Source organism: Nicotiana attenuata, chromosome 2, assembly GCF_001879085.1.
Source record: "Nicotiana attenuata strain UT chromosome 2, NIATTr2, whole genome shotgun sequence".
Taxonomy (NCBI): Eukaryota; Viridiplantae; Streptophyta; class Magnoliopsida; order Solanales; family Solanaceae; genus Nicotiana; species Nicotiana attenuata.
The window spans coordinates 10,119,575-10,143,434 of NC_031990.1; the positions used below are offsets into that span (position 1 = coordinate 10,119,575).

A 23,860-nucleotide genomic window follows, 5' to 3' on the forward strand; every position below is an offset into this window, starting at 1 on the left:
AGTGGAGGGAGGGAAGAAGTTGAATCCTCTAACTAATTGTATCCACGCCAAGGTTATTAACATGTCAAACCTAGTTTCTTTTTCATTTAGCAGTTGTCCGTTGAAATAATTGTACGACTTCTGTCTCCTAATAAGGTTATTTTCAATATCACTGAGATTCTGGATTATGTGGTAAATAATTAAACTAGTGAATAGTGTGCCTCCGTACAAAATTCAGATCATATTAAAAGATAAAAAGAGGAGATAGTTTCAGCCTCTTACACCGAGGTAACATCTCCATATTTTCGGACTAGTTGCTGGCTTGCTGCATTCTGTGAATGATGCTATTTATGGTGAGGCTAATTTTTTAAAAACATTTATGTGATACTTGGTGCTTATTTGGTCCTTATGGTGAGACACATGATGTGATGATTTTCCAGGCACTGAAGCATGCACCAGTTTATTAATGAAACAAAGGATGGTAACTTTGTAGCAGAGTTTCTGAAATTCTATCCAGTTAACAGCTTTTCTTTCTTTGAATAGATTGGCTATGCATGAAGAGTCATCGAGTCGTCGCAAGGTTGACGATGACGTGCATGACGGTGCTGTCCCTGCATATCTGATGGACCGTGAAACAACCACAAGAGCTAAGGTATGTTGAGTGCAATGCAGCAGTGAACTTCTTGTCTTTTTGCTCAAGTGGTGGTAATATGAACATAGACTGTTTATACTGATTTTAAATGTTAAACCTTCTGTGTAGATTCTTAGCAACACAATAAAGCAAAAGCGGAAAGAGAAAGCTGGAAAATGGGAGGTGCCTTTGCCTAAGGTAAAGTAATTTTATTCTCGTCTTTACGTTACTCGTCCTATACTGTCTCTGTATGGTTTTCACCCTTGTCCGATGTGTTCATATTTCTTTCTAATTGTGTTCCTGTGCAATTGAATGGTCCGTCAATTCTGAAATATTGACGTCTCTCTGTCTCTCTTTGTTTGACTGGTCGCAAACAGAGATACTTCATACTTCAGTTTGCTCTCTTTTAACTGCAGTTGTGAATTTTTCGTCCCACATAGAATTCGTTTAGCTAGAGCAATGATTCTTATTTGTGTTCTTAGATAAGTATACTGTGCTTGCACTGAAAATAGATGGCGCATAAAAGGTTACCATCTCCCATTGCATATGAGCAGCACTTTAATTCCTTTTGTGGGTAAATGTCCGTGATCTTTCGTTTACTTAATTTGCTTTCTAATAAGATACTTCACCTTACAGGTTAGGCCTGTGGCCGAGGATGAGATGTTCAGAGTGATAAGATCTGGCAAAAGGAAGAGTAAGTATTCTACAATCCTAATTTCGTTTTCTGTTGGTTAGCCTGTATTTACAGGCTCTTAGCCATGTCCAGGTTCTTGATTTCATCTCCTTGTACTTGTCCTTTGTTGCTTTATTTGTTGTCTTTGGGATAAGTAAGAGTGACTTGTTGACCATTTTGATTTGTGCATCTTTGCAGCAAAGCAGTGGAAGAGAATGGTTACAAAAGCCACCTTTGTCGGAGCAGGGTTTACCAGGAAACCTCCAAAGTATGAGCGGTTCATCCGCCCGTCAGGCTTACGGTTCACTAAAGCCCACGTGACACACCCTGAACTTAAATGCACATTCAACCTTGAGATCATCGGGGTGAAGAAGAATCCTAATGGTCCAATGTATACTTCACTAGGTGTTATAACCAAGGGTACCATCATTGAGGTAATCTTCCCTTTTCAACACTGCACCCAAGTTCATCTAGTTTAGCTTGAATCGCTAATTGTCTTGCTATATAATCCAGGTTAATGTCAGTGAACTTGGTCTTGTCACTCCTGCTGGGAAAGTTGTATGGGGTAAGCGATGCTTTACTTAGATGTTACTTCCCAGATTCTTTTGTCCTTTAAATTCTGATGATTCATTTTATTGGATGGTTGAATGCCAGGTAAATATGCTCAAGTGACGAATAATCCTGAAAATGACGGTTGTATCAATGCAGTTCTCCTCGTGTAGTACCTTCTAGTAGAGAAAATTTTGGTGTTTGTATCAGAATGGGACAATTATATTTGGTGGAAAGGAACTTTGCTGTAGCTCCAGTAGAAAATTTTGGATGTTTTAACTTATTTACCGGTGTTTATGTCATCGGCATCACCTTGTTTTTTCTCATTGTTGCAATCAACTCCCCTCTCTGTATCCTCTTAATTCATTTGTTTGTTCCCTTACACATGCATCAACATCTATCCAGCATTCCAGCTTGAAATATGGTTTCTTATCATCAAATTCTATAGAAATTATAATATTATGAATTAATCGTTTGATTGTTATATATCAAGTTGGATTTTACTCATGTTATTCATGTGTTTGCATATATCACATCACTTGGTCCAATTACATTTTAGGTTACTGATATTTATCCAAAATATATTTTAGAACGTTGAAAATATTATTGATAAACACTAAAAGCAGATTAATGCAGCATCACAACTTTAGAACATTTTCTTCTAAACCTTACGACTAAGGGGCTGTTTTGTTAAAAGGACCTGGAGAATTGACCTCATGGTAAATTCTGCATAAGATAATCAATTTTTGATTGGAGAGATTAGAAAAAGATAATTCACACATAAGTAATGCATGTTTAACCCAATTCAGGCAATATCATAACTTTAATGCACAAGCTTCATATGGGGCGATGGGGTAGTGGCGGTGCGGGTTTAAGTATATGCGGGGCAATGTGGGTTTACGGATATGTAGTGCGGGTGAATGTGAGACGAGTTGAAATAATTTCTTAATAACTAATATGGTGCAACATCACGGGATCAACACCAATAGTGGGTCCATCGACATTTTCATAAAGAAGAAAATAATTTCGGGTATTCTCAATGTTAACTGATGAACTATTTTAGATTTTTATTCTGTGTTTAATCCGTTCCAATTTCTTTTTTAACGAAAAACATTCAATATCTACTAGTACTAGTATCTAGTTTATAAGACATACAACTTGATTCACAGTGAGGGGTTTTGGTTTTTTAAGCTTTTAAAAAACAAGTAACTTGATCTCCATTAGATATTTATCATGATTGTTAATCTAACCGAAAATGTACTAGCAATAAGATTTCACAAAAAAAGTTCCATCAAAATTTCAAAAATCGCTGCACAAAAAAACTACACCAAGCAGAAAAAAATTATGCCTCAAGCTGCATTAGACTTCAAAAATGGATAAAAAAAGAAAAAAACTACAAAAAAGGCACTTTTAAATAAGATTTCCTTTTACTATTTTCAGTTTTCAGATTTTCAGCTAAATTTTAATAATACCAGACCCCACCGTGTGGGATAAAATTGGGTATATTGTTGTTTTTGTCAGCTAAATTTTAACAATTCGAGTATGATAAATAGCTGACAAAGACCAAAAGTGCTCACATTTGATAAAATTAAATGACCAAAACTGTTCAGGTGATACTTGAGGGACTACTCTAGACCTACAATTAAAATTTTAAAAACACATACCTCGATTTTTTATACGAGGTACGTATAAGTTTCCCCCTCAAATAGCGAAAGTTTTGATACACATTATTAGGGTTTTCCCCTACGATGCTGAAAGGGCGGGAAAGTTTAATCCGATTGGTTGGCCGGCGACGGCGATTTCTCCGTCGCCGTCACGCTCTTCTCGCTTCATCTGCTCCTCAGCATCAGGTATAATTTACTATTAATTTAATTCCTTTAATTGTTTTACAGTTTACTTAAATCGAAAAATAATTTAATTCGAGGATTTTCAGATTGGCTGTAAGGAATATAAGGATGAGGTAAGCACTGGAGATGGAAATGTTGATGAAGAAGAATGGGTTGATTGTCCTGTTTGTGGGAAGAAGATTCGAGGCGAAGATCGCGTGGTTAACTCTCATTTAGGTGCATTTTTACTTTAAGATTATGTGGAGTTCCTTCTGATTTGGATGCTAATATTTAGATTATTTTTTGAGCATTTTAGGATACTTTCGTCCATATGTAGCTTGATAGTAGAGTAAATGTGGTAATCCTTATGTTTTATGTGTATTAGAATCGTGCTTTGTATCGAAAAATGTTTAAGTTGCTGGAGGAGGTCAGGTGTGGATTTAGTGTATTTGGTCCAGACCCTATATGCGTCAAAAATATACTAAATAAGTACGAATAATAGATTTTGAACCCAGTAGACTTTCGAACTTGAACTTTTGTTATGCATCTTCTTGATGCTGGTGAATGTAAGTCCACTACATCATTAAAAAAAGGGAATTTCAAACTCGAACCCGTAAAATTTAAATCTTGGATCTGCCTATTTGAAGTTTTAAATTTCTCAGATTACCATTTGTCAATTATGGATGATATTATGGACGTATTTGCCGAATGTTTATGAGTTGAATTAGGATGGTAAAGAAATTGCTACTAACTCCATGTGGAACATAAGCCAGTGATAATTTTCTTGCTTTCAAAATTTTAAAATTCATTTTGCAATTGTTGACACCCTTTGTGGGTTGGTATCACGAAAAGAAAAATATATCAAGAAAAGAACATATAGATTAACAGAAATACCTTTTTCTTTTCCTGTACTTTGGCATCATGTGAATTTAACAATTTGACATAGCCACTAGACAACTAATTCTTTAGTATCCAGTAGTCGTAAGACCCAGTTTTGCAAGGTAAAATACAACTGCAGAAAGAGAGCCATGAAATGTAGTCCTCTTGCTTATGCCTATCCTTTTGCCAAGTCTACAAAGCACCTATTTTTGTGGCAGCTTTAGTAACAACTTCATTTTTTCCTTTCTAATATGATCTCTCCTTTTATTCTTTTGACTAGAGCTGTGTGAAAACTTACAGTGGAATGTGATTTTTTAGATAAATGCCTTGCTAGAGGAAGTAAACGCAAATTGAGCCAGTGTACCCTTTTCCAGTTGAACTTTTGCACAAGACCTAAAATTACAGTCTCATCCATCGAGTCGGACGTTACAAGGATTGACGTTGGTCCAAGTACTGATCATGGTAATATCTGTGACCTTGCTTCTGTTACCTTCTCAAAAAATATATGTGACCTGGCTTCTGAAATGAACAGCTCAGATGGTCCCGAAAATGATATCCAAGATGAATCCAAGAGTAGTGTTTGTAATAGGGTTAATCGAATGGAAAACTTAGATGGTCTCATCAAACTGGATGATGAATGCAAACTTCTGTCCGATGCAAAGACAATGCAAATTTTTGGGCTAGAGGGTTCTCCTCAACACCAAATAAGTGATGATAGAATTGACAACATCGCAGACTCACCTTTATCACTTTCTGAAAAAAGGATGCCGAAATGTGTGGAACCTTCGGAAGATGATGATAACTCTGAGATTTTGCTTGATACATTCATTGTTGGGCGTAGGTTTGGTAATGACGGAGAGTTAACTGTTGGAGCAATGATAATGCTTTCAAGAGATCCCGAGAATGTCAAGGACCAGAATGCAATCAAGGTTTTGCCCTTACTATGGTTACCTTGAATTGGTAAGTTTGTAATCTGAAGCATGTTAAAAAAACATTGCCTGTATGTTTCTGTCAGGTTCTAACTAAAGATACTGATCACAATAAAGAGCTAGGTTACATCCCCAGGGAATTGGCACAGTATTTATCTCCATTGATAGACAAGTTCCACCTGAGGTTTGAGGTAATCAATATAATACATTTTGTGCTCATGCTAAGTTTTCCATTTCCCTTGCAAGTTCAACTTAGGTTGGCCTTTCTTGTTAATGTTTTAACTGTTTAAAAGCATATTCCGTCTTTATAAAAGAAGCATATTCAGTACGATAATTTTGATGAACAAGTAACGTGAACCGGTGTTTGGTTTAGTTTTTTCCGAAATATCTTCAGAATTATTTTGGTTAAAAAGTAGGAAGTCTATGGAGAAATTTTTGTTCTAACTTACAAAGCACTTATAAAATTTATAATAAAGAACTGCAGTTATCCAAGCATGCTTTTCTTTGTTTTGCACAAAGTTTTCTCAAAAATACTTATCTTAAAATTTTCTCCAAAAAAGATATGTAAATGGCACCTAAGGTTTACAAAGGTGAAGATTTGATGGTCATAGGACTTATTGAAGAAAAAGGAAGGTAGATAGTGACGATGTACATCAACCAAGGGCTTCAATTTACAAGCCCAAGCAATCTATCTTTATCTGCATGTTATCCTTCTTGGTTTCTCAATCCACTAATAGGAGGTGTACCAAGTTTCTTTTGGTAAATATGAATAAATACTGCTTTAGGTATTGATTCTTGCCAAGGATTTCAATCTCCACAACTACTTCTTTTTTCTCTCTTCTGTCTCTACCACATCATTTTCTTCTTTCCTACAGTTCTACTGCTGCTGCAAAATTGAGCTAACCAGTTTTTCTTTAATTAGCCTCAATTCTTGATACTACTAATGCCATAATCTACTTGTAAAGTGCGATGGTTCTTAGCACTTGTTGACATAGATTAGGGTAATACAATGTCATTTGTGGACCATAGTAATTTCAAACTTTGGTGTTTGGCCCTCTACCACCCAGGCCGCAGCCCCTCATGCAAGACTTAAGGTAAATCCTTGGTTCGCCTCAAACAATTTCGACCACTCCAATCATCTCTACATTACCCTATAAGCTAACTAGTCGTTACCCATAAGCCAAAAGTAAATGACGATGATTTTGAGAGTCTGAAGCGAGAAAAAGCGACCGGGTCTTGCTTCGCTTAAAGCGTGAAGCTAGCATAGTTTTTAAAGAAAGCCCAAAATAAACCTTGCACTAAATAAAACAGAACTCAACAAAAATATTATATATAAGCAAATGTTTCAATTTAAAAACTAAGAAGTATATAGACAAAAGTCCTCCATAGGGCATCCTATTCTTCATATTAAAAAATGGATAAAAAAAGGAAGGAGTCAGTTACTCGATTTATTAGCAATTAGTAATAATTAAAAATAGAAGCTTGAGCAGCTAGATCCATCACAAAAAAAAGAGAGAAATAGTTAAAAAGGAAAACATGATTTTTTTAATTAGCTACCAACATAAAGGTATGGCCTAATGGCGAATGAATTGAGTTGAGAACTTGATGTCTCAAGCTCAAGATAGAGTTACCTGGTGCTGGTGGAAGGTAGCAGGTATCCTTTGGAATTAGTCGAGGTGCGCGCAAGCTGTCCTAGATACCATGGTTATCAAAAAAAAAAAAAATGCTGCCAGCAGCAGTGAAAATAAAGAAAGGGAAATTTTTTTGGCCATTCCCCTATGAAAACCCTAGTAGCAAAGAAACCAAGCACCACATCCTTGAACTGCTGTCCACTTTTTAAAGAAGCGATCTCCTTGCTTCTTTATCGCTTTACGCTTCTATCCAAGAAGCGATCACTTCACTGATGACACTTCGCCTCACACCCTTGAAGCCCTGACCTTGTCGCTTTGCTTCACTTCTCGCTTTAAGCGACGAAGCACTTGCTTTCCCCATCTCTAGTAAATGAATGACCAAAATCTCTCAACTTAGGTTATTGTGGAAGTTGGGTAAGAATGAGAAATCCGACCATTAGATCTTGATTTAATGGTTAAGATTATCTATAACATTGACATGCTTGAAATTGTCGGGTTTAGTAAAAAAAATAACGGACGACGTACCTTAATATGGATGAAAGTTGGAGGTGAAAATTCTGTTGTAGGTGGTTTGGCTTTTGGAAGAATGAAAAGTGAACAAATTTACGAGCCAGGGTCTATTTATAGGTGCTAGTATTTTACATCGAACTTTTTGGAACTGTGGTGTGGTTGCACTTTCTTGGAAAGTTTGGTCACGCTTCTGTTCATTTTGCCAGGCAGTGAGCTGTGAAGTGCATGCGGTTGGAAGGAAGTGCGGTCGAACTTCCTTTAGTTTCTGTCAGGTTCAAAACTTCAGAGCATTTGAATTAAAGGGTGTGAGATTAAAACCCTTGATGTGCGATTGCACTTCAGTTCAAACTTCTAACTTAGCAGAGAATTCCAAACTTTAGAGGGTTTGAGCAGAAGGGCATATGGTTGAAGCACCAGATGTGCGATTGTTCAACATGGTCTGGTGCTGGTCCCATGTATGAAACTGAAGTGTGTGTGGTTGAGGTAAGGGCTTGACTGCACGCACCAGGTCCTGAGTGACCTTTACAGCTTTGTTTCCAAACTTCACATGACCAAATCCCACACTGGAATACGTTATTGCAGCAGATCCTCTCATTTTTGCACCGAATACATAGTCCATCACCACCAGTCGCCCATAATAATAAATTAAACATGTAGCTAGGAGAGCAGGCATAAACATTTTAATGTTAAATTAACAGTGCGTTACAATTTTGTGTATGAATTTGGTTAATCAGGATATTTTTCTTTTTTCATGTAACTTAAGCTCCTGTATAAGGTCCGTCTTCATGTTGTTTATCATTAATTTAAAAAGATTTTTCTACTTATTTTCTCTCGTTTACATTATATGTAAAATGTCTAAGACCACATGAAGAGGAGGAAAAACAAAAACCTCTAGAAAAGACTGATGTAGAATAATTGGCATCAGACCTATAGATTTTGAGCCATGCAGAATATGAGCAAATGCCAGTTAATGTGGATTAAGTGTTTTGTATCCATCTGTAGTAGTACACAGATTTGGACTGAAAACCATCTAATTCTAACATAAAGCTAACTTCAAGTAAAAGAAAATATTAAGTGTTTATCGATCTACTACAGAATCTATTACATTTATTTGCTAGTGAGTCATTGGGCTTATTAAAGTGTGTTCAATAACCTCCTAGTGCAAGGAATCTTGTATGAAACTGAATTTGCATTTAACGAATTAAGAAAATCATTCCTTGCCATTAGTTTTCTTTTCATTATCTATTCCATATGGACTGATCACTAGCTTACATGGATTCAGGGCCATATAACTTCCATTCCGCAGCATCCTCATGCAGTTGTGCCAATTCAGATATATTCCTCTGGCATCGTGTCTTTTGGCGAAAAGGACTCCTCTAGTCTCCAAGTATTCAATTCCTTACGTAGAAATGCTCTATCGGCTGCTGAATTTTCCAAGACTCACTCTCCTATCCCTGCAAAATACCAGCATAACCTTCTACTTTTACTAAAAGAGGTTTTGAATATCAATGGACATCTTTTTACTGAAGGCGAGAAAACATTATTGGGTAGGATCTTCAACACTTGGATCATCCCAGTTAATCTTTGATAAATTTGCATATATAACTTTGTTTTGTTTCTCTGTTGGTACAGAAGTTTTTTTATCACTCTCAGATGACAGTCAAAGGCTCTTTGCTCGACTTTATGCACGTAAAGGTGGTCGATTTTAGTACTCTGCTCTTTTGGCTTGCACTTTTTACATTCAAGAGTTAAAGATTGAAAATTATCCACTTTTGCTTGGGTTTGCCTCTTTCTAAAGATGATGGAGTAAGAATCCTTGCTTTATTTATGGAATTCAGATATGCTCCTCATTTAATTAGTCATAACACCTTTCAATGTCTGGAACATTGAAATGTGATATTCAGTGGTGCTTTCTGGGTTATTGGAAATGACTTCTTGCTTTTGTTCTTATTTTTTCTTTTCATGATAATGTTGGTGTGCCACCCAGCCTACCTCGGCTATTCTTCCGGCTCCCCACATTCTCCCGCAGTATAGATATCGGATAGTTTTGCTACCAAGGGTTAAACAGCTGAGAAAAAATCACCTGACATTTTGCCTCTACTAAAATTTGAAACTTGGTCCTTTAGTCTTCAGCCTAGCTTCATCTACCACCAGACACATCCTTGGATGATGCTAGTTGCTATTTTCATGATATCATTATTGCTCAGGCACTACCTTTTCCTGACTGCTACAGACCCATAGTTGATTCTTGAAATGAGCAGGATACACTCACGTGTAAAGATGCAGGACAATACTGTAGTGCTATTAGTTAGCGTTGTCAGTCTTATTGGATACAGATTGCTGATTTCCAAATAAATTTGGCTTGTGGTCTATGCTAAATATGGAGTATTCTGCATGAAAAGGATATATTACTGGTTTTTAGGAGCTTTCCTTAATTGTCACCAAGCTTTTGACATTTAATGTGGTTCATCCTCTAAATTATTGCTTAATGCTTTTACTCATCAAACATATTATCATTGAATTTCTGTATTTGGATTGGATTAGTTTGTGAAATTATAGATTTCAACTGTGTTTTCCTCGCAGTGCACCTCAGCTATCTGAACCCACTCATGAGAGTTAATTTTCTTGAATCAGAAGTAGGATATTATATAAATTCTACCTGCAAGTTTATTTTTTCATGTTCTGAATAGTTAAGTTATCTCTCAGAAAAGTATGCCATATCTTTGAAGGGAGGGAGAATCAATTCTTATTTTTAAGCTAGTCAAGGATAACGGTTTACAGAGATCCAATGTCTTTGCTTTTATATTACTGAAAAAATGCTTCTACATTAGTTGTCATGTTTTGCTGCTGTTTTAAGAACCTCAAGTATCAATGAATTTTCATCCTTGATGAAATTGTGGTTAGGTACAGCTTTGGTATAATATACTAGGGTCACTTCAACCATATACTGCCGTGCTGAAAATATTTTAACATTTTTAGCATCACAGTTACAGTGATAACTAATACCTCCTTTAGGTGATTAGCTTAAAGCTGAGTAACACGTGTGATACTGTCGCTTATTGCAATTCTTGGACTTGTCTTAAGGTGTGCTGTTTTCCAAATGTGAACGTGGTACTAACTTATCCACACAAAAATGTAAATAGATTTGATTACTGTAAGAATGAATTGGCTTCTTCTACTTAATGTTACATCACCTGCCCTGCTTGACTGATAGTTCATCGGAATTGTACTAGAAGGGTGTGGTTCCAAGCACTTTAATGTGTACAGCCTAATGTCTGTAATATTGTGTTTTTAGATTTTTTTTGTGAATACTTGAAATGATAGTCCATTGCTAGATAATTCAAGAAGTTTCTTGATCTTATTAAGTGCCTTTTTTTTTTTACCTTAGGCCCATGGTTTCGGATGGCTAGCATATCATATGCCGAAATATGTGATTATGAAGAAGCTGTTAAGGGGCTTTCTGGTAGACAGATTTTATAACGTTGTGGTAAATTTTATATAGTCTTGCTTTAAGGGAAGCTGAATGCAACATCTTCTAACTCATCCTTGTTATTTTGCAGAAGCAGAATGTGTTACTTTATTCGAATCAATGGATAAACTACAAATTAACGACTTAAAGGAGGTTTTGAATGTTCTTAATGTTGGTGAACTACGGGACCTTATCTCTAGTCTTAACAAGGTTTGTATTTTTTTTTTTTTTAAATGTGTCACTTGAATTATGTATCTGCTTATATTTGAAGTTTTATAATTGCCGGTGGATGTATTATGAAGAAGACATGCGATCCACTTGATAGGATGTCATGTATGAAAACATATAATTCTCTTCTGCTGGGTTGATATTTCTGGCTGTGACTAAACAATAATCCAATTCGCTTTCTCATTTTCTGTTTGATTTTAGTCGTTTATGCGAATAGATTGGCAGGATGTCATCAATTTAGAAAGATCCTCAAAACACTTCATGGTATGATTTATTATTGGGATGCCTCACCAGTTGCAATAGTTCTTTTGTGACTTGAGGGCCTCACGATTATATTCTTTGTTAACCATACTGTTGTTAAAGAATGACGGCTTGACTTGTCCCCGACCTTGAGAGCCAACTTCTCAGGGTAAGAAGGCAAGAAAATCTCAAAGGCAAAAGAAGTTACAAGTATATTATGATGGAAATTTTTTGTTGATAAGGTTAATAGTAGTACATGATGGAATATAGAGTGTGCACTTTGCTTGTATTGGATTAAATTACTCTTAACCAGGTGACACAAACTTTACGGGTTGAAAGTTGGTCAGTTAACAAGGTTGGGAACTGGTAGAATAGTGTTTGAGACCAAATATGTGAGAGGATTATTCCTAATAGAATGCATGTGAAAATCATTGCAATATCTTTTTAACTAGATGAGGAAAGGCTCGTATACGGGCCCAACATTGTAATTTTATTAAAATTATTATTTGTTGGTGTTTAGTTAATTAACTTTTGAGGTTTAACAAGCTATATTTTTAAAATTACTTTTGAATATAAAATTATTTAGTTTGAAATCGTTTTCAAATAGTATGAATAGATGAAAATCATTTAATTTTTATTTTCAAATTGCTTTAAGATAGTATGGGTAAATATGAAAATCTTGTAAATATCGATACTTCTTTTTGTTGTTGTATTATTTAAAAATTAATTTTATTTTCTCTATAGAAACTTCTATTTGAATAAAACAAAATTAATAATTTTTCAAAATGAGAAAAAGATTGGAAATAAGCATTTGCACTGCACAAACAGTCTAATCAACACATGCATAGTGTATTTAAAGGAGAGTTGTGGCTAGAGGAATATGGGGTCCACATGTATTTTGCATTTAAGAAATGCAAACATTAAATTTTTATGAAATGACATATATGCCCTTGATCAACCATCTTTCCTTTTCTATATAATAGAAATTCTACGACATATTAACTCATGCTTATGCTATGTACTCGTAAAATAATCTTTCCCTACTTCAAGGCTTCTCTTGATATCATTTCATTCTCCTTTTGGTAGTTGGGTATTGACTTTTATCATCAAATTGTGAGATTTATGTTTAGTTTACCCTGTACGTGGCTTGATGAATATTGCCCATGACCTAGTTGGATTAGAAGATATAGAAAAATGAAAAATTTAATTTTGCCAATGTACTTGCAAGATCATTTTACATTTCTTCCTCTCAGACTCTCTTGTGAGCTAAAATAAAAAACTCTTTAGAATTATGAAATGTTTGGAGCGTTATGGATGGTTCTTTCTAATTTTGATTGATGCCATAGTTAATGCTCCAAAAATGAGATTGGCTTCTGATGACTACACAGAAACAGGATACTGTGTGGACAGATACGGGCCATACAATTCTTAGCATTAAGGTCATTTGGGTCATGTTTACAATTTTTCTCATTTGTTCTTTACATGCATTGTGTTAAGAGTATGGAAAATCAGATTTTTTTGCTTGTTTGGAAATATACATCGTGCTAGTTAAATAAACTAAATTAAGATTCAATCTGTGAACTAGGAAGTAGGAACTAATCTTTCTCTCTTGTAACTTTATACTGGGTTGGTATCCCTTGGTGACCATGTCGATACAACTTTCTATATTTACCTATCAAAGATTGGGTTAAGTAATCTTGGCTGGGAAAAACAAAAACGTAGCGTTTCTCAACGAGGGAAAAGAACAAAGGAAAATCAATAAGCAATCTTCTGTCAATCCAACTTCGGTTGCCAGCTGTCACCAAATCTTTTTACTCTTAGATCTTTTACCCCCATTGGGCATCAGTTATATTTTCTTCTTATTCTTATTTTTCCTTCTATTTCTGGTTCTTTTTCATGCAGAGCTTCTTTTATACTAATTAATGACTATATGTTTATAGAGCTTCTTTCATACTAATTAATTCCCAGTTGCTCCATTCAATTGTATGAGTTTTAAGAACAGACGTTAATAATATGATTGCAGTCAAGTGTCTTGTTGAAGATACTGTTCTATACTACTATCACTCAGTTTCTTTCCTTACTCAGTCCCCTACTCCAAAAGCTTCCCTTCTCCTTCTGGCGTGACAAAGATATAGTTTCATGCTATGTAAAAGATGTTTGAGGAGAAAAAAGATTGAAGAAGTAATAATACTTCAGGAATCTTTACAACACTTTATCAAAAAAGAAAAAAAGGAACATGTTGCCCTTACAACAGGGGTTAACCGTTGTTTTATTTTTAAAATAATTCTCAAAGTAAAAGGGGATATGTGGTGCTTTCATGTCCTTGTACTGCTTGTGCTTGCCTTCAGTTCTTCTTGGGATATGTGTTCAAGTTTTATTTTCTGTATGACTAAGCTTTCTTAGCACAAGGTAGAGAGATAAGGAAAGACCAGTAATTGGCTTTGTGCTATTGATGGAAATGTGAAGAATATAAGTTCAAATGAAATGAATAAGTCGTTCCATTTAAGGTGATATAAAAAAAGAATGATCCATTCTGCTTCTCCACCTGCTGTCATAATAGCTGCTCTGCAGGCAATTTGACAGCTGCAAATTTTTAGTAGTTGCTTTTAGGAGGAGTTCTCATTGATTAACTGCTGTAAATGTTTTCTCCTCTAAACCTTTGTTGAAAAGTTAGTTGTAGTCAGATCAGTACCTCGTGGAAGCTTAGGGTAACTTATCTTGTGTGTGTCGGAAGTAAAATATTATAGATGCTACTTCATTTTCTTCTCCTTTTAGTTTGTGGGACTTCCGTGTTCAATGATAATGGCCCTTTGTTTTTCTATTTTTGAGTTGCATTTATCTTTCTTACAATTGTGCTTTGATTTGCGATTTAGCTCAGACACATAAGAAGATCGCCCAGAACTCTGATCGTGGTACTAGAAAGCAAGATTACATTGCTCGGGTTCTTGCTGCATATCAAGGTGGTTTATGGTAGGTTGTTTTTTAAATTTTTATTCCTTGGTTGTCACTTTTTACCACATTTTAATACTCTTTCACGTGATTGCTTCAAAATGTCACCAATGCAGCCCCAACCTTACAAGCATGATTATAGGGAAAACTGGAAGATGCATCCGGATATCTGCATCAGCTGAATCTGTCTTTTGGCGTGCTGAGGTGATTTTTGAGAAAATTCTGTTATGTCGTCTAGCCTCTATACTCTGTATAAACATTGTTGGTCTGACATGTGCTCTTTTAACTTTTGATTCCTTCAGAGGCTATTTTTCCTGAATGGAGAGCAGGACCTGTCAGAATTTTTACTTGTTGACTTGGGCATTGTGAAATATCCTGCTTACAACTGCATATTCACAGACCAAATTTTTCCAGACAGAAGTGACCTATTGTCTTATGAAGAGGTACACTTAACTCTTGTGAAAAGATACTTTTTTCCCTTATTATTTATCTATTTTCTTTCCCCCCTTATTTTAGTTTAAATTAATTCCCTTAGGCCATTGAGGTTGCACAAATTATGGATGAGTCTCTTGATGAGAACAACAATGAGTTGGTATCAAGATGCGTAGAGATCTCTGCCTCTAACGTATCTAGCTTTGTGGAGGAAGATAGGTCAGCTCATTCTGGGTCGATGGCTGCATTTTTATCTTGCTTTTCAGGCAGTTGGGTATATTCTAAGGTGATCCTGTTGGGTGTTTCTTTCCTGGAGCATGAACAGAGGTGAGAAGATTCAACATGCTGGTTAAAGGTTATTCTCTAATGATCTTACCTTTTATGAACTTGCAACAGATTTAATCACAGCTTATTTTAGAAATCAGTTTCATCCCCTAGAAACCTTAAGTTTTAATTGAGATATTTCAGGATCAACAAGGAAGAAGACTTCCACATTATATAGCTAAAGTAACTTAATGGGTATGAAATGATTCTCGGAAATGAGGTTGGCGAGAGGGCCTTTTCTGAATAGAATAGCTCTTTTTTTTTCTAGAGGAATGAAAAGATTAGAGAAGGAAACTAGTATTTTTCATGTTCAGATGCATAATACAAAAAGGTGGGGGAGTTCTATAGTGAAGTTTACAAAGACTCTCTCTCCCCTCCCCCCTATCTCTGGGTTGTCTTCCATTTCTCCTGCAAAGGTAGGGAGCAGTGCTGTGTTGCGTAGGCTTCAAGTGGATCAATTAAAAGTGCTTTAAGTGCTCCCAACTTTTGCAATGGTTTTCGATACCTCGGGGGATTTGGATAAATTTATGAACAACAAGCAGCTAAAGTTGCAAGTACAAAATATGCATAAGTTTTTTTGCAACTCTTCCTTTAAATTGATAGCAGTTCTTGCTAAAGAGTGATGCAATCCCCTTTGTGCATGTAGTAGACACCGAGGCTGTTGCTAGTCACTGCAATGAGCTATTTAATAGCACTTTTCTGAGTCATTTTTTTCTTATTTGATCCGAGTGTTTCCACTAAAAATTGTCTGAGGGCTAGTAAAATAACTTGTTGATGATCTGGCAGGGGCTAATTAGGCTGCTGAAATCAATTGGGTGATGACCTGTCAGCTGATCTTAAATATGGACTTATTTATATTGTATATAAGCCTCTTATACAATTCTTGAACAGTGTGCCAGTTCATGCTGTGACAGCTGACAATAATGGGAATAGAGCCAGGAGGATGTATACTCTACGTTGGACGTTTTCTTGTAACAGTGATGATACTGTTCTAGGTGAAGTTTCTGGTGTATTTTGAATCTCACTGGGTCTACTTTTCAGGTTTAAAGAAGCAATCAATTTGCTTAAGCTGCTGCTAGATAAATTTAAATGTGATCGAAGAAGGGGATATTGGAATCTGAGGCTCTCAGTTGATTTGGAGCATGTTGGGTGCCTTGATGAGAGTCTTGAAGTAGCTGAAAAGGGGTTGCTAGATCCTTGGGTTCGTGCTGGCTCTAGAGTGGCTCTGCAAAGGCGCGTTCTGCGGTTGGGGAAGCCCCCTAGACGTTGGAAAACTCCCAGTTTTTCGAGTTCTGTCAAAAGGAAGATAGTTGAGGTAATTCGTTCTGTCTTTTATAAAATTCTCTGATGGACCATTTTTGCACTTCTCACTCTCTTGAGATATGATACACAGTTTCCGATTAATCCTGTTTCTTGATGATTATTTAGGTTCATGTTCAGGGCAGACCATTGAACTGCAAAACGGGGGTGAAGAATGTCTTTTATGGTGAGGATGGAGACCGCTGTGGAGTAGAAGAGCTTGCTCTACAGTATTATGCTGGAGAAGGAGGAAGCTGGCAGGGTGTTCACACTGAGAGTGGGATTTGGTTGACTATTTTCGGGCTTCTAATGTGGGATGTTGTATTTGCTGATGTGCCAAATGTCTTCCGCACCAAATTTCAGGTATTATCTGCATGATGTTTCCATAGACTTGAGTGTAGGTGGGCTTTCTGTTATCAGAATTTTCTTGCTAAATATTTGTGCTGATAACTCCATTGATAATTCAGTTGCACTACATGATACACTGTTATGTTGCTGACACTAGCTATGCTTAATGATTAAAGAAACAATATGCACAACTTCATAGCTAATGAGCGATTCAAAAGTTTATGATTACGATTCTCATGTTCTGCCTGAATTTCATCCACTTATACTACCTTCTAAGTTAGCTCAAGCTGTGATGATAGCATTTTAAAACTAGGATCTAACTTGTTCCCAGTTGACATTAATTTTCATGTTCCTCGAGTCCCCTTTATTGAATGATGGTGGTTGTTTACTTTCTTTTGTTTAATAAACAATTTTCCTGGGGAGGGGGTCTTGCTAGACACTTAGAAGGTAACAGTGTAAGGTAGAATAATATTTTGGATCTATAATTACTGTTCAAACTATTTAGAAAAGAATATTTCTGAATTGTTAAATTTTTCATTTTTCTTTGTTTGTTATTCAGCTTTTTGATCTACATGAAAATCTTGAGAAACAGTGTCTTTTTGTACAGACTGCACCTTTGGATCTGGAAACTGATAGCTTTTATGAAGTCAGAAGGGATCTTATAGAAGCTCTTCTAGATAAGATTGAGCATGGCATGGCGGAAGAGTTACTTATTATGTCATGGGAATCACATGTGGGAACAGCCTGTAGAGGAGTCAACTGGGACAAGCATTCCCTGTCTGAGCTGCGAGCAGCTGTTACATGCATTGGTGGTCCTTGTCTTGCGTCGATCTGTCGAAATTTGGCTCAAGATTACAGGAGCTGGTCTAGTGGAATGCCTGACTTGTTGCTGTGGCGCTTCCGTGATGACTACAGAGGTGAAGCAAAGCTTGTTGAAGTGAAAGGCCCCAGAGACAGACTTTCCGAACAACAACGTGCATGGTTACTCTTTTTAATGGACTGTGGCTTCAATGTTGAGATATGCAAAGTGAGTCATGCCCCAATATAGGGGTGGGATTTGCGTGGCAAGCCATCTGAATAAGAAGATATGCGCTGGTTAGATTTTTTCAACAACTTACGACACTCCAAGTAGAGATGATATGAGTTACCTAGATTGCGTGACCATTTAGCGGACCTGTTTACTAACCAGTTATACAGATCAAGCATTTGATTTGGCTGTTAAGATGGGTTAACCTCCCAGCCACAGTATTTACCCTAAAAGATAAAGAAGATTTTCAAAGCCATTACTTTACACACAGATTTGCATTAAGTCAAGTTTAGCAGAAGCAGTTAGTGCAGAATTCAGGGGAATCAAGACCGTTAAGTGGCAACCACGGGATTTCCTTGTTTTCTAGGCGCAATTGCTTTGTAAACTGGCTAATTGCCTCTCGTCTTTTAATTTTTTTCTTCTGTCTGGACTTCATTCTTGTACAAAGAATGCTACCGTTTTTGTTGTATTATTGTAATTGAAATATTTTACTTAAGGTTTTCATTAGTATTACTGTTGGTGTCATCAATGATTTGTTAATCTGATGAAGCTTCGATCTTTCTCGAGTCCTTTGATATTATCATTGTTGGGATTCTGTTGGTCAAACCTCCACCATTGTTTTCTTCCTTGCTTTGTTTAGTATCGTTCTTAGCTGTAGTGTTCATATAGACTGCACAACACATAATATTGTTCCAACTACAACCATTTAAGGTGCTAAAATCATATGTAAAACTATCACTTCTCTGTTTCACCATCAATAAGTAATGCAAACTAATAATCATACGAAGATAATGTGCACTTAAACATATACAAGCAAAGTGAAAAATCTCTACAGTACACTGAGCAAATGTTAGGATGAAGAATCAGTTTCAGCGTTGCAGCTTCTTAAACAAGAGGAATCGCAGGCCACTAACTGCTAATGTTAAGATGAGGGTATTCCAAGAACATTGCGAATATTGTACGACTGATGCATAACTTGACGCTGTCCGCGTGGAATATCGGATATTTGCATCCAAAAGGAATTGTAAGAGAACAACTAATAACTGCAGATACATAATTCAGACACAAAAATTCAATGTACACAGAAACATCAAGAGATCTCCTTTGGTCTTTATAACCAGCACTTGATAAGTCCTTTTCTGCTCCAAAAGTTTTTAACTCAACAACAACAACAACAACCCAATGAAATCCCACAAGTGGGGTTTGGGGAGGGTAGTTGGTACGCGACCTTACCCCTACCCCGAGGGAATAGAGAGGCTGTTTTTGGTAGACCCTCGGCTCAAGAAGACGAAAAGACACAATGTATCAGTACCAGCAACAGAAACCAAAGAAATAATATCATTGTAAGAATCAGAAAATAGACGGAAAAACAATAACAATAACCAGTAAATACTTATGAAAAACGGAAGAATAGAGTGAACACAAACACTAACCACTAGCAGTCTAAGACAAAACACTATCAGACTAGTGTTTCTAACCAAATCATTAAAATCATTAACCTCTAACTAGTAGTAATCAGCAAGCAGAGACTTGTATATCCAGCCAGTCGACTATATGATACATATTAAGCAACTGTTTGAGCTATACAACAACAACAAACCCAGTGAAATTCCATCTGTGGAGTCTGGGGAGGGTAGTGTGTACGCTGTCCTTACCCTCTACCTATAGAGAAAGTAGAGAGGATATTTTCGATAAACCCTCGGCTCAGAAAAGATACAAAGATAAAGAGGAAAAAAGGTTCAGGAAAGGTACAAGGAGGGAATAACAATAAGCACCAATACCATCAAAACAAAACTGTTGGAGTATATAAAGTCTCAAAATAAGCTGGACAAGTTGCTTCCTTACCATACTGTACAAACCCCCTTGCATCTACCTACCTACGCCCCTGCAAGTCAATTAAATAGTAACTTGTAAAACGCCAACGAGGAGGTCGTCTATGGGGTTCAACTGCAGGGGTGGACCTAGCTTATAAGTTATGGGGTTAGTGCTCGTTAGAGTTGTATAGGCTCTGATACCTTATAAACACTCAAAGATATGATGGAAAACTGTATCTATATTGAAGGCCAAGCTCAGTTTAAATACAAGTCTTCCTAAGAGTACTTCTTGAATTAGGAGAGTTATTCAAATCAAAACACTATCAAAAGCTAACTAACTAAATGATAAATATGAACTGAAACTAGAACTCTAAATCTATATCTAATCTAAGGATAAGCATTAAAGATAAGAACTAATTCTAACAGATAACAACTGGTAACAACAGTGGTTCTAATAATATAAACCCAATAACTTTTGCTCAAATCCTGTATTTGTATTAAGAAATTCAATAAATATCTGTAAATATTTGATAGTGAATCCAGTTATTATTGTATATTAATTTGAGATCGTTGTAAAATTCATAAACTTCAAATCCTGGATCCGCCTTTGTGTTACCTTGTCAATCATTATGCTAGAAGGTTCCATACCACCAAATGCAAATTGTCTCTCATGCAACCAATTGAAAAGTTGAGTTGCTACCTTCATTCTATCATCCCATCCAAAGTCTTTGCCTATACAAGTAACAGATGACAAGTCAAAATCAAAACACACAAAACTACTAAATTTAGTAGCCAACAAACTATAGCAGGAGAATATTTCTTTAAATAGCTAATCAAATACCAGAACAAAGCACATCCGACAAATATTTATCTGGTTTTTCATCATAAACAACTGCGAGTTTATATTGAAAACAGAACCCCTTTAACTTCATCAAATATTGATGCCGGTTTTCATCAGTCAGTATTTTAACCTCACTCTGCAAATATATTCCAAATGGCTTAGCAAAAAATGTTAAAGACATAAATTAAAGAGAAATTTGATCAATCCAACAATAACAAGAACAACAACTAAAATCCCACAAAGTGGGGTCCGGGGAAGGTAGTGTATACGCAGACCTTACCCCTATCCAGATAGGAGAGAGAGGTTGTTTCCGATAGACCTTCGGCTCAGGAGGACAGAAATAAAACAAGAAGAGATAATTCATCAGTATCGTCAACAGAAACCATAGAGATAATAATAGCATCGTAAAAACCATAAAATAGATGACAAAAACTTGATCAATCCAACAAAACTAGATATGCTTAACTTACACAAAATCTAGTTGGATGATCAACATAGCTCATTTTAGATGGCCAAAAGAAATCCCATGTTTTAATAGTGATAAATGGACCTTGGGCCTAACTCAACCCCAAAAGCTAGCTTATGAGGTGAGGATTGCTCAAGACCATATAGGAGACCAAGGACCTCAAATCCCTCACGCCCAGGTCTGCAAACTGGAGTGTGGACAACATAAATGGGGGCCCAAACATCGGTAACAATAATTGGGATGGTCCTGACTCTGATACCATGATAAATGGACCTTGGGCCTAACTCAACCCCAAAAGCTAGCTTATGAGGTAAGGATTGATCAAGACCATATAAAGAGACCAAGGACCTCAAATCCCACCGATGTGGGACAATTCAACAAATAGTAATAGCTTCATCATTTCTGTAGATGAATAATCTCCCATGCCTGGTATCTTTAAACGTTAAGCGAAAGTTGAGGGTCATATCTTTCAAATCCTTAAAACTGTATGGTTTTGCATCGCCAATGGGTGTTGAAATTATTTTCCATAGAGTCCTGCACATATTCAACAACAAATATAACCGTCCGACACAGGATGTACGCATGAACTTTTGTAAAAGGTGTCGAAATTTAAAGAAGAACGAGAATAATTAACTTTAATTATTATATTTCTAGACAAGAAATAGTCTTAGTCCATTCGTTTTGTCGAGTCTTAAGTTAGAAAAGGCCCCGATTTCAAATATTTACAAAAATTACATGCTAGTTAAGGTTCGAACCTCTTAGAGCATAGTCAAGAACATAACCAACACACCAGGAGACAATCTATGCGAAGTGGTGTCGTTTTTTCCTGCTTATTAACCGTTCCTCACAGTTAAAATATATATAGTAAGATTTTCGAGACACCGCTTCATTGAACGTGCGTCCGTCCCTGGTCCGATATATCCAGAGGCAGAGTCAATATTTGAAGCTTATGGGTTCGAATTCGTCTTTTTAAGGTACTGAGTTCTAAATTAGCAATCTGTGTATAATTCAATAGATTTTTTAAGACAAATATAATGTTTGGACCAAAGCTACTGAATTGCAAGGCTAGCTCCGCCCTAGGACATATCTATTCGTCCGACTAATCTAAATTCGTACTATGTCAGATCCTATTACAGGGGAAGCACCAAGATATCCAAAAGAAAAGAAATAAAAAGGGAAAATACACATATAATTAATAACAAAATCAAGAGAATACTTGGTTTGTCAAAAGATTATATATATTTGGAAAAGAAAGAGAGAACATATATACTTATCAAACTCCTTAGCTGCATTGGAGCACGTTTTGAGAAAGCTATCAACGAGGGATAGATAATTGAATTTAGTCTTAGTGTTATGATAATTGTCCTCTTGATAGTAATACGCTAGACAAACTATTCCCTTATTCCTCATCATCTTTTCCAGGTTTTCCATCTTGCAGCTACACAAATGGATCTACGTAAATGCATGCATGCACGCGGTTCTGATATATATAGCTGATAAATAAACTTTACTCATTTTTAAAGGCGGATCCACAATATCACTTCTAACCCCGCCAGAAACTATTTATATCTGGTAGCCAAAAAAGTATATAAATTTTGTATATAACATATAGAATGTGTATATATATACAAAAAATGTACAAATGTTGTATTTTTTTTGCTATTATTTTTACAGGGGCTATACAATGACATTTTTCCGGGTATTATCACCTTTAGCCCGTGCCAGAAACTATTACATCTGATAGCCGAAAAAGTGTATCAAATTTGTATAGTTTTTGTATATAACATACATAATGTATATATATACAAAAAATATATAAATTTTTATATTTTTCGGCTGTGATTTTTACGGCGGCTATATAGTGTCGTGATAATAACCCAATTAATTCTAAATCTATTACTACTAAAATTTTGACACATGTAAAAGATCCTAGCCAAATACCGATCTCGAAACCCTCCTCACTTTGTTGAAATCGTATTATATTTTATTTTCCACTCTACGCTTATTAAAGAGTAAGAAAAGTGTATTGTTAAGTGTTTATTTGGGGAACGTGATTAACGACGTATGATGTGTTAATTTTTGATTAATGTTACATAAAATTTTACATTGAAAATTATCAAAAAGTGAGTAACGCCATGTTATAGTCCCTTCGGGAGACACCCGATAAAAAAAGTAACGCCATGTTATATCGAAGGTTAACGATATTATTTTAGGACATAAAACACTAAAGTTATATAAGCACGTATGCAGATGATTGGGTTCTAATTAAAAATTTATACATTATTCAATAGCAGTGGCGAAGCCAGAAATTTCGTAAAGGGTGTTCAAAATTTAATATATACATAAAAAATAAATTTTGACCTATATCAACAATATAAGTTTCTATATATACAGTATAATTTTTTGACGACGGGTGTTCGGTTGAACACCCTTCAATATATGTGGCTACTCCATTATTCAATGGATTTTTAAGACAAATACAAAGTCCGAACCAAAGTTACTGGGTTCGGAACTCACTTCCGGTACTGTAGCTCCGCACTGCACGTGCGTCTCAAATATATATTAGGGTATTTTCAGACGTCATTAAAAACAGAGATGAGGATTAAACCTAAAAACTGATGTTTAATTTTGGGCAAATTAAGCCATGAATATCTCTAATTATGATGACATGCTTTATGTGGTATTAAAACAAAAAAAGAACTAAAGTACACATTCTTGAATATAACTAATGATCACAATATTCTCACACCTTTTATTGCCAGTGTGTATTATAAAACTGAAAGTTTTGGTAAGCATGAAAGTCCCATTTTATTGTT

The 23,860-nt window shown here is 35.9% G+C and overlaps 2 protein-coding genes across 5 annotated transcripts in view; both read left to right on the plus strand.

The window, feature by feature from the left end:
* The window catches only part of LOC109244152 (ribosome biogenesis protein NSA2 homolog), a 3,905-nt gene extending 1,666 nt beyond the window's left edge, over nucleotides 1-2,239 (plus strand). The window contains exons 4-9 of the mRNA XM_019411197.1: nucleotides 523-631; nucleotides 740-808; nucleotides 1,247-1,304; nucleotides 1,482-1,717; nucleotides 1,797-1,848; nucleotides 1,938-2,239. Coding sequence (XP_019266742.1) covers nucleotides 523-631; nucleotides 740-808; nucleotides 1,247-1,304; nucleotides 1,482-1,717; nucleotides 1,797-1,848; nucleotides 1,938-2,005 — 592 coding nt within the window. The 3' untranslated portion in view covers nucleotides 2,006-2,239. The remainder of the gene's footprint in view (nucleotides 1-522; nucleotides 632-739; nucleotides 809-1,246; nucleotides 1,305-1,481; nucleotides 1,718-1,796; nucleotides 1,849-1,937) is intronic.
* LOC109244160 (fanconi-associated nuclease 1 homolog) lies at nucleotides 3,515-18,489 on the plus strand. Of its 4 annotated transcripts, XM_019411213.1 has the most exons (16): nucleotides 3,517-3,682; nucleotides 3,766-3,895; nucleotides 4,856-4,999; nucleotides 5,075-5,466; nucleotides 5,553-5,657; nucleotides 8,890-9,154; nucleotides 9,240-9,302; nucleotides 10,996-11,070; nucleotides 11,168-11,286; nucleotides 14,423-14,514; nucleotides 14,610-14,697; nucleotides 14,796-14,936; nucleotides 15,029-15,252; nucleotides 16,291-16,564; nucleotides 16,678-16,911; nucleotides 17,504-18,489. In XM_019411213.1, exons 1-16 carry the CDS (start codon nucleotides 3,581-3,583, stop codon nucleotides 17,942-17,944), a joined length of 2,889 nt encoding a protein of 962 aa, XP_019266758.1. In that variant the 5' UTR covers nucleotides 3,517-3,580; the 3' UTR covers nucleotides 17,945-18,489. The 4 variants fall into 4 exon arrangements, with proteins under 4 accessions (XP_019266753.1, XP_019266758.1, XP_019266765.1 ...); XM_019411208.1 differs by having other exon boundaries at nucleotides 3,515-3,682; nucleotides 4,856-5,466; XM_019411220.1 differs by lacking the exons at nucleotides 3,517-3,682; nucleotides 3,766-3,895 and having other exon boundaries at nucleotides 4,911-4,999; nucleotides 5,070-5,466; nucleotides 17,504-18,482.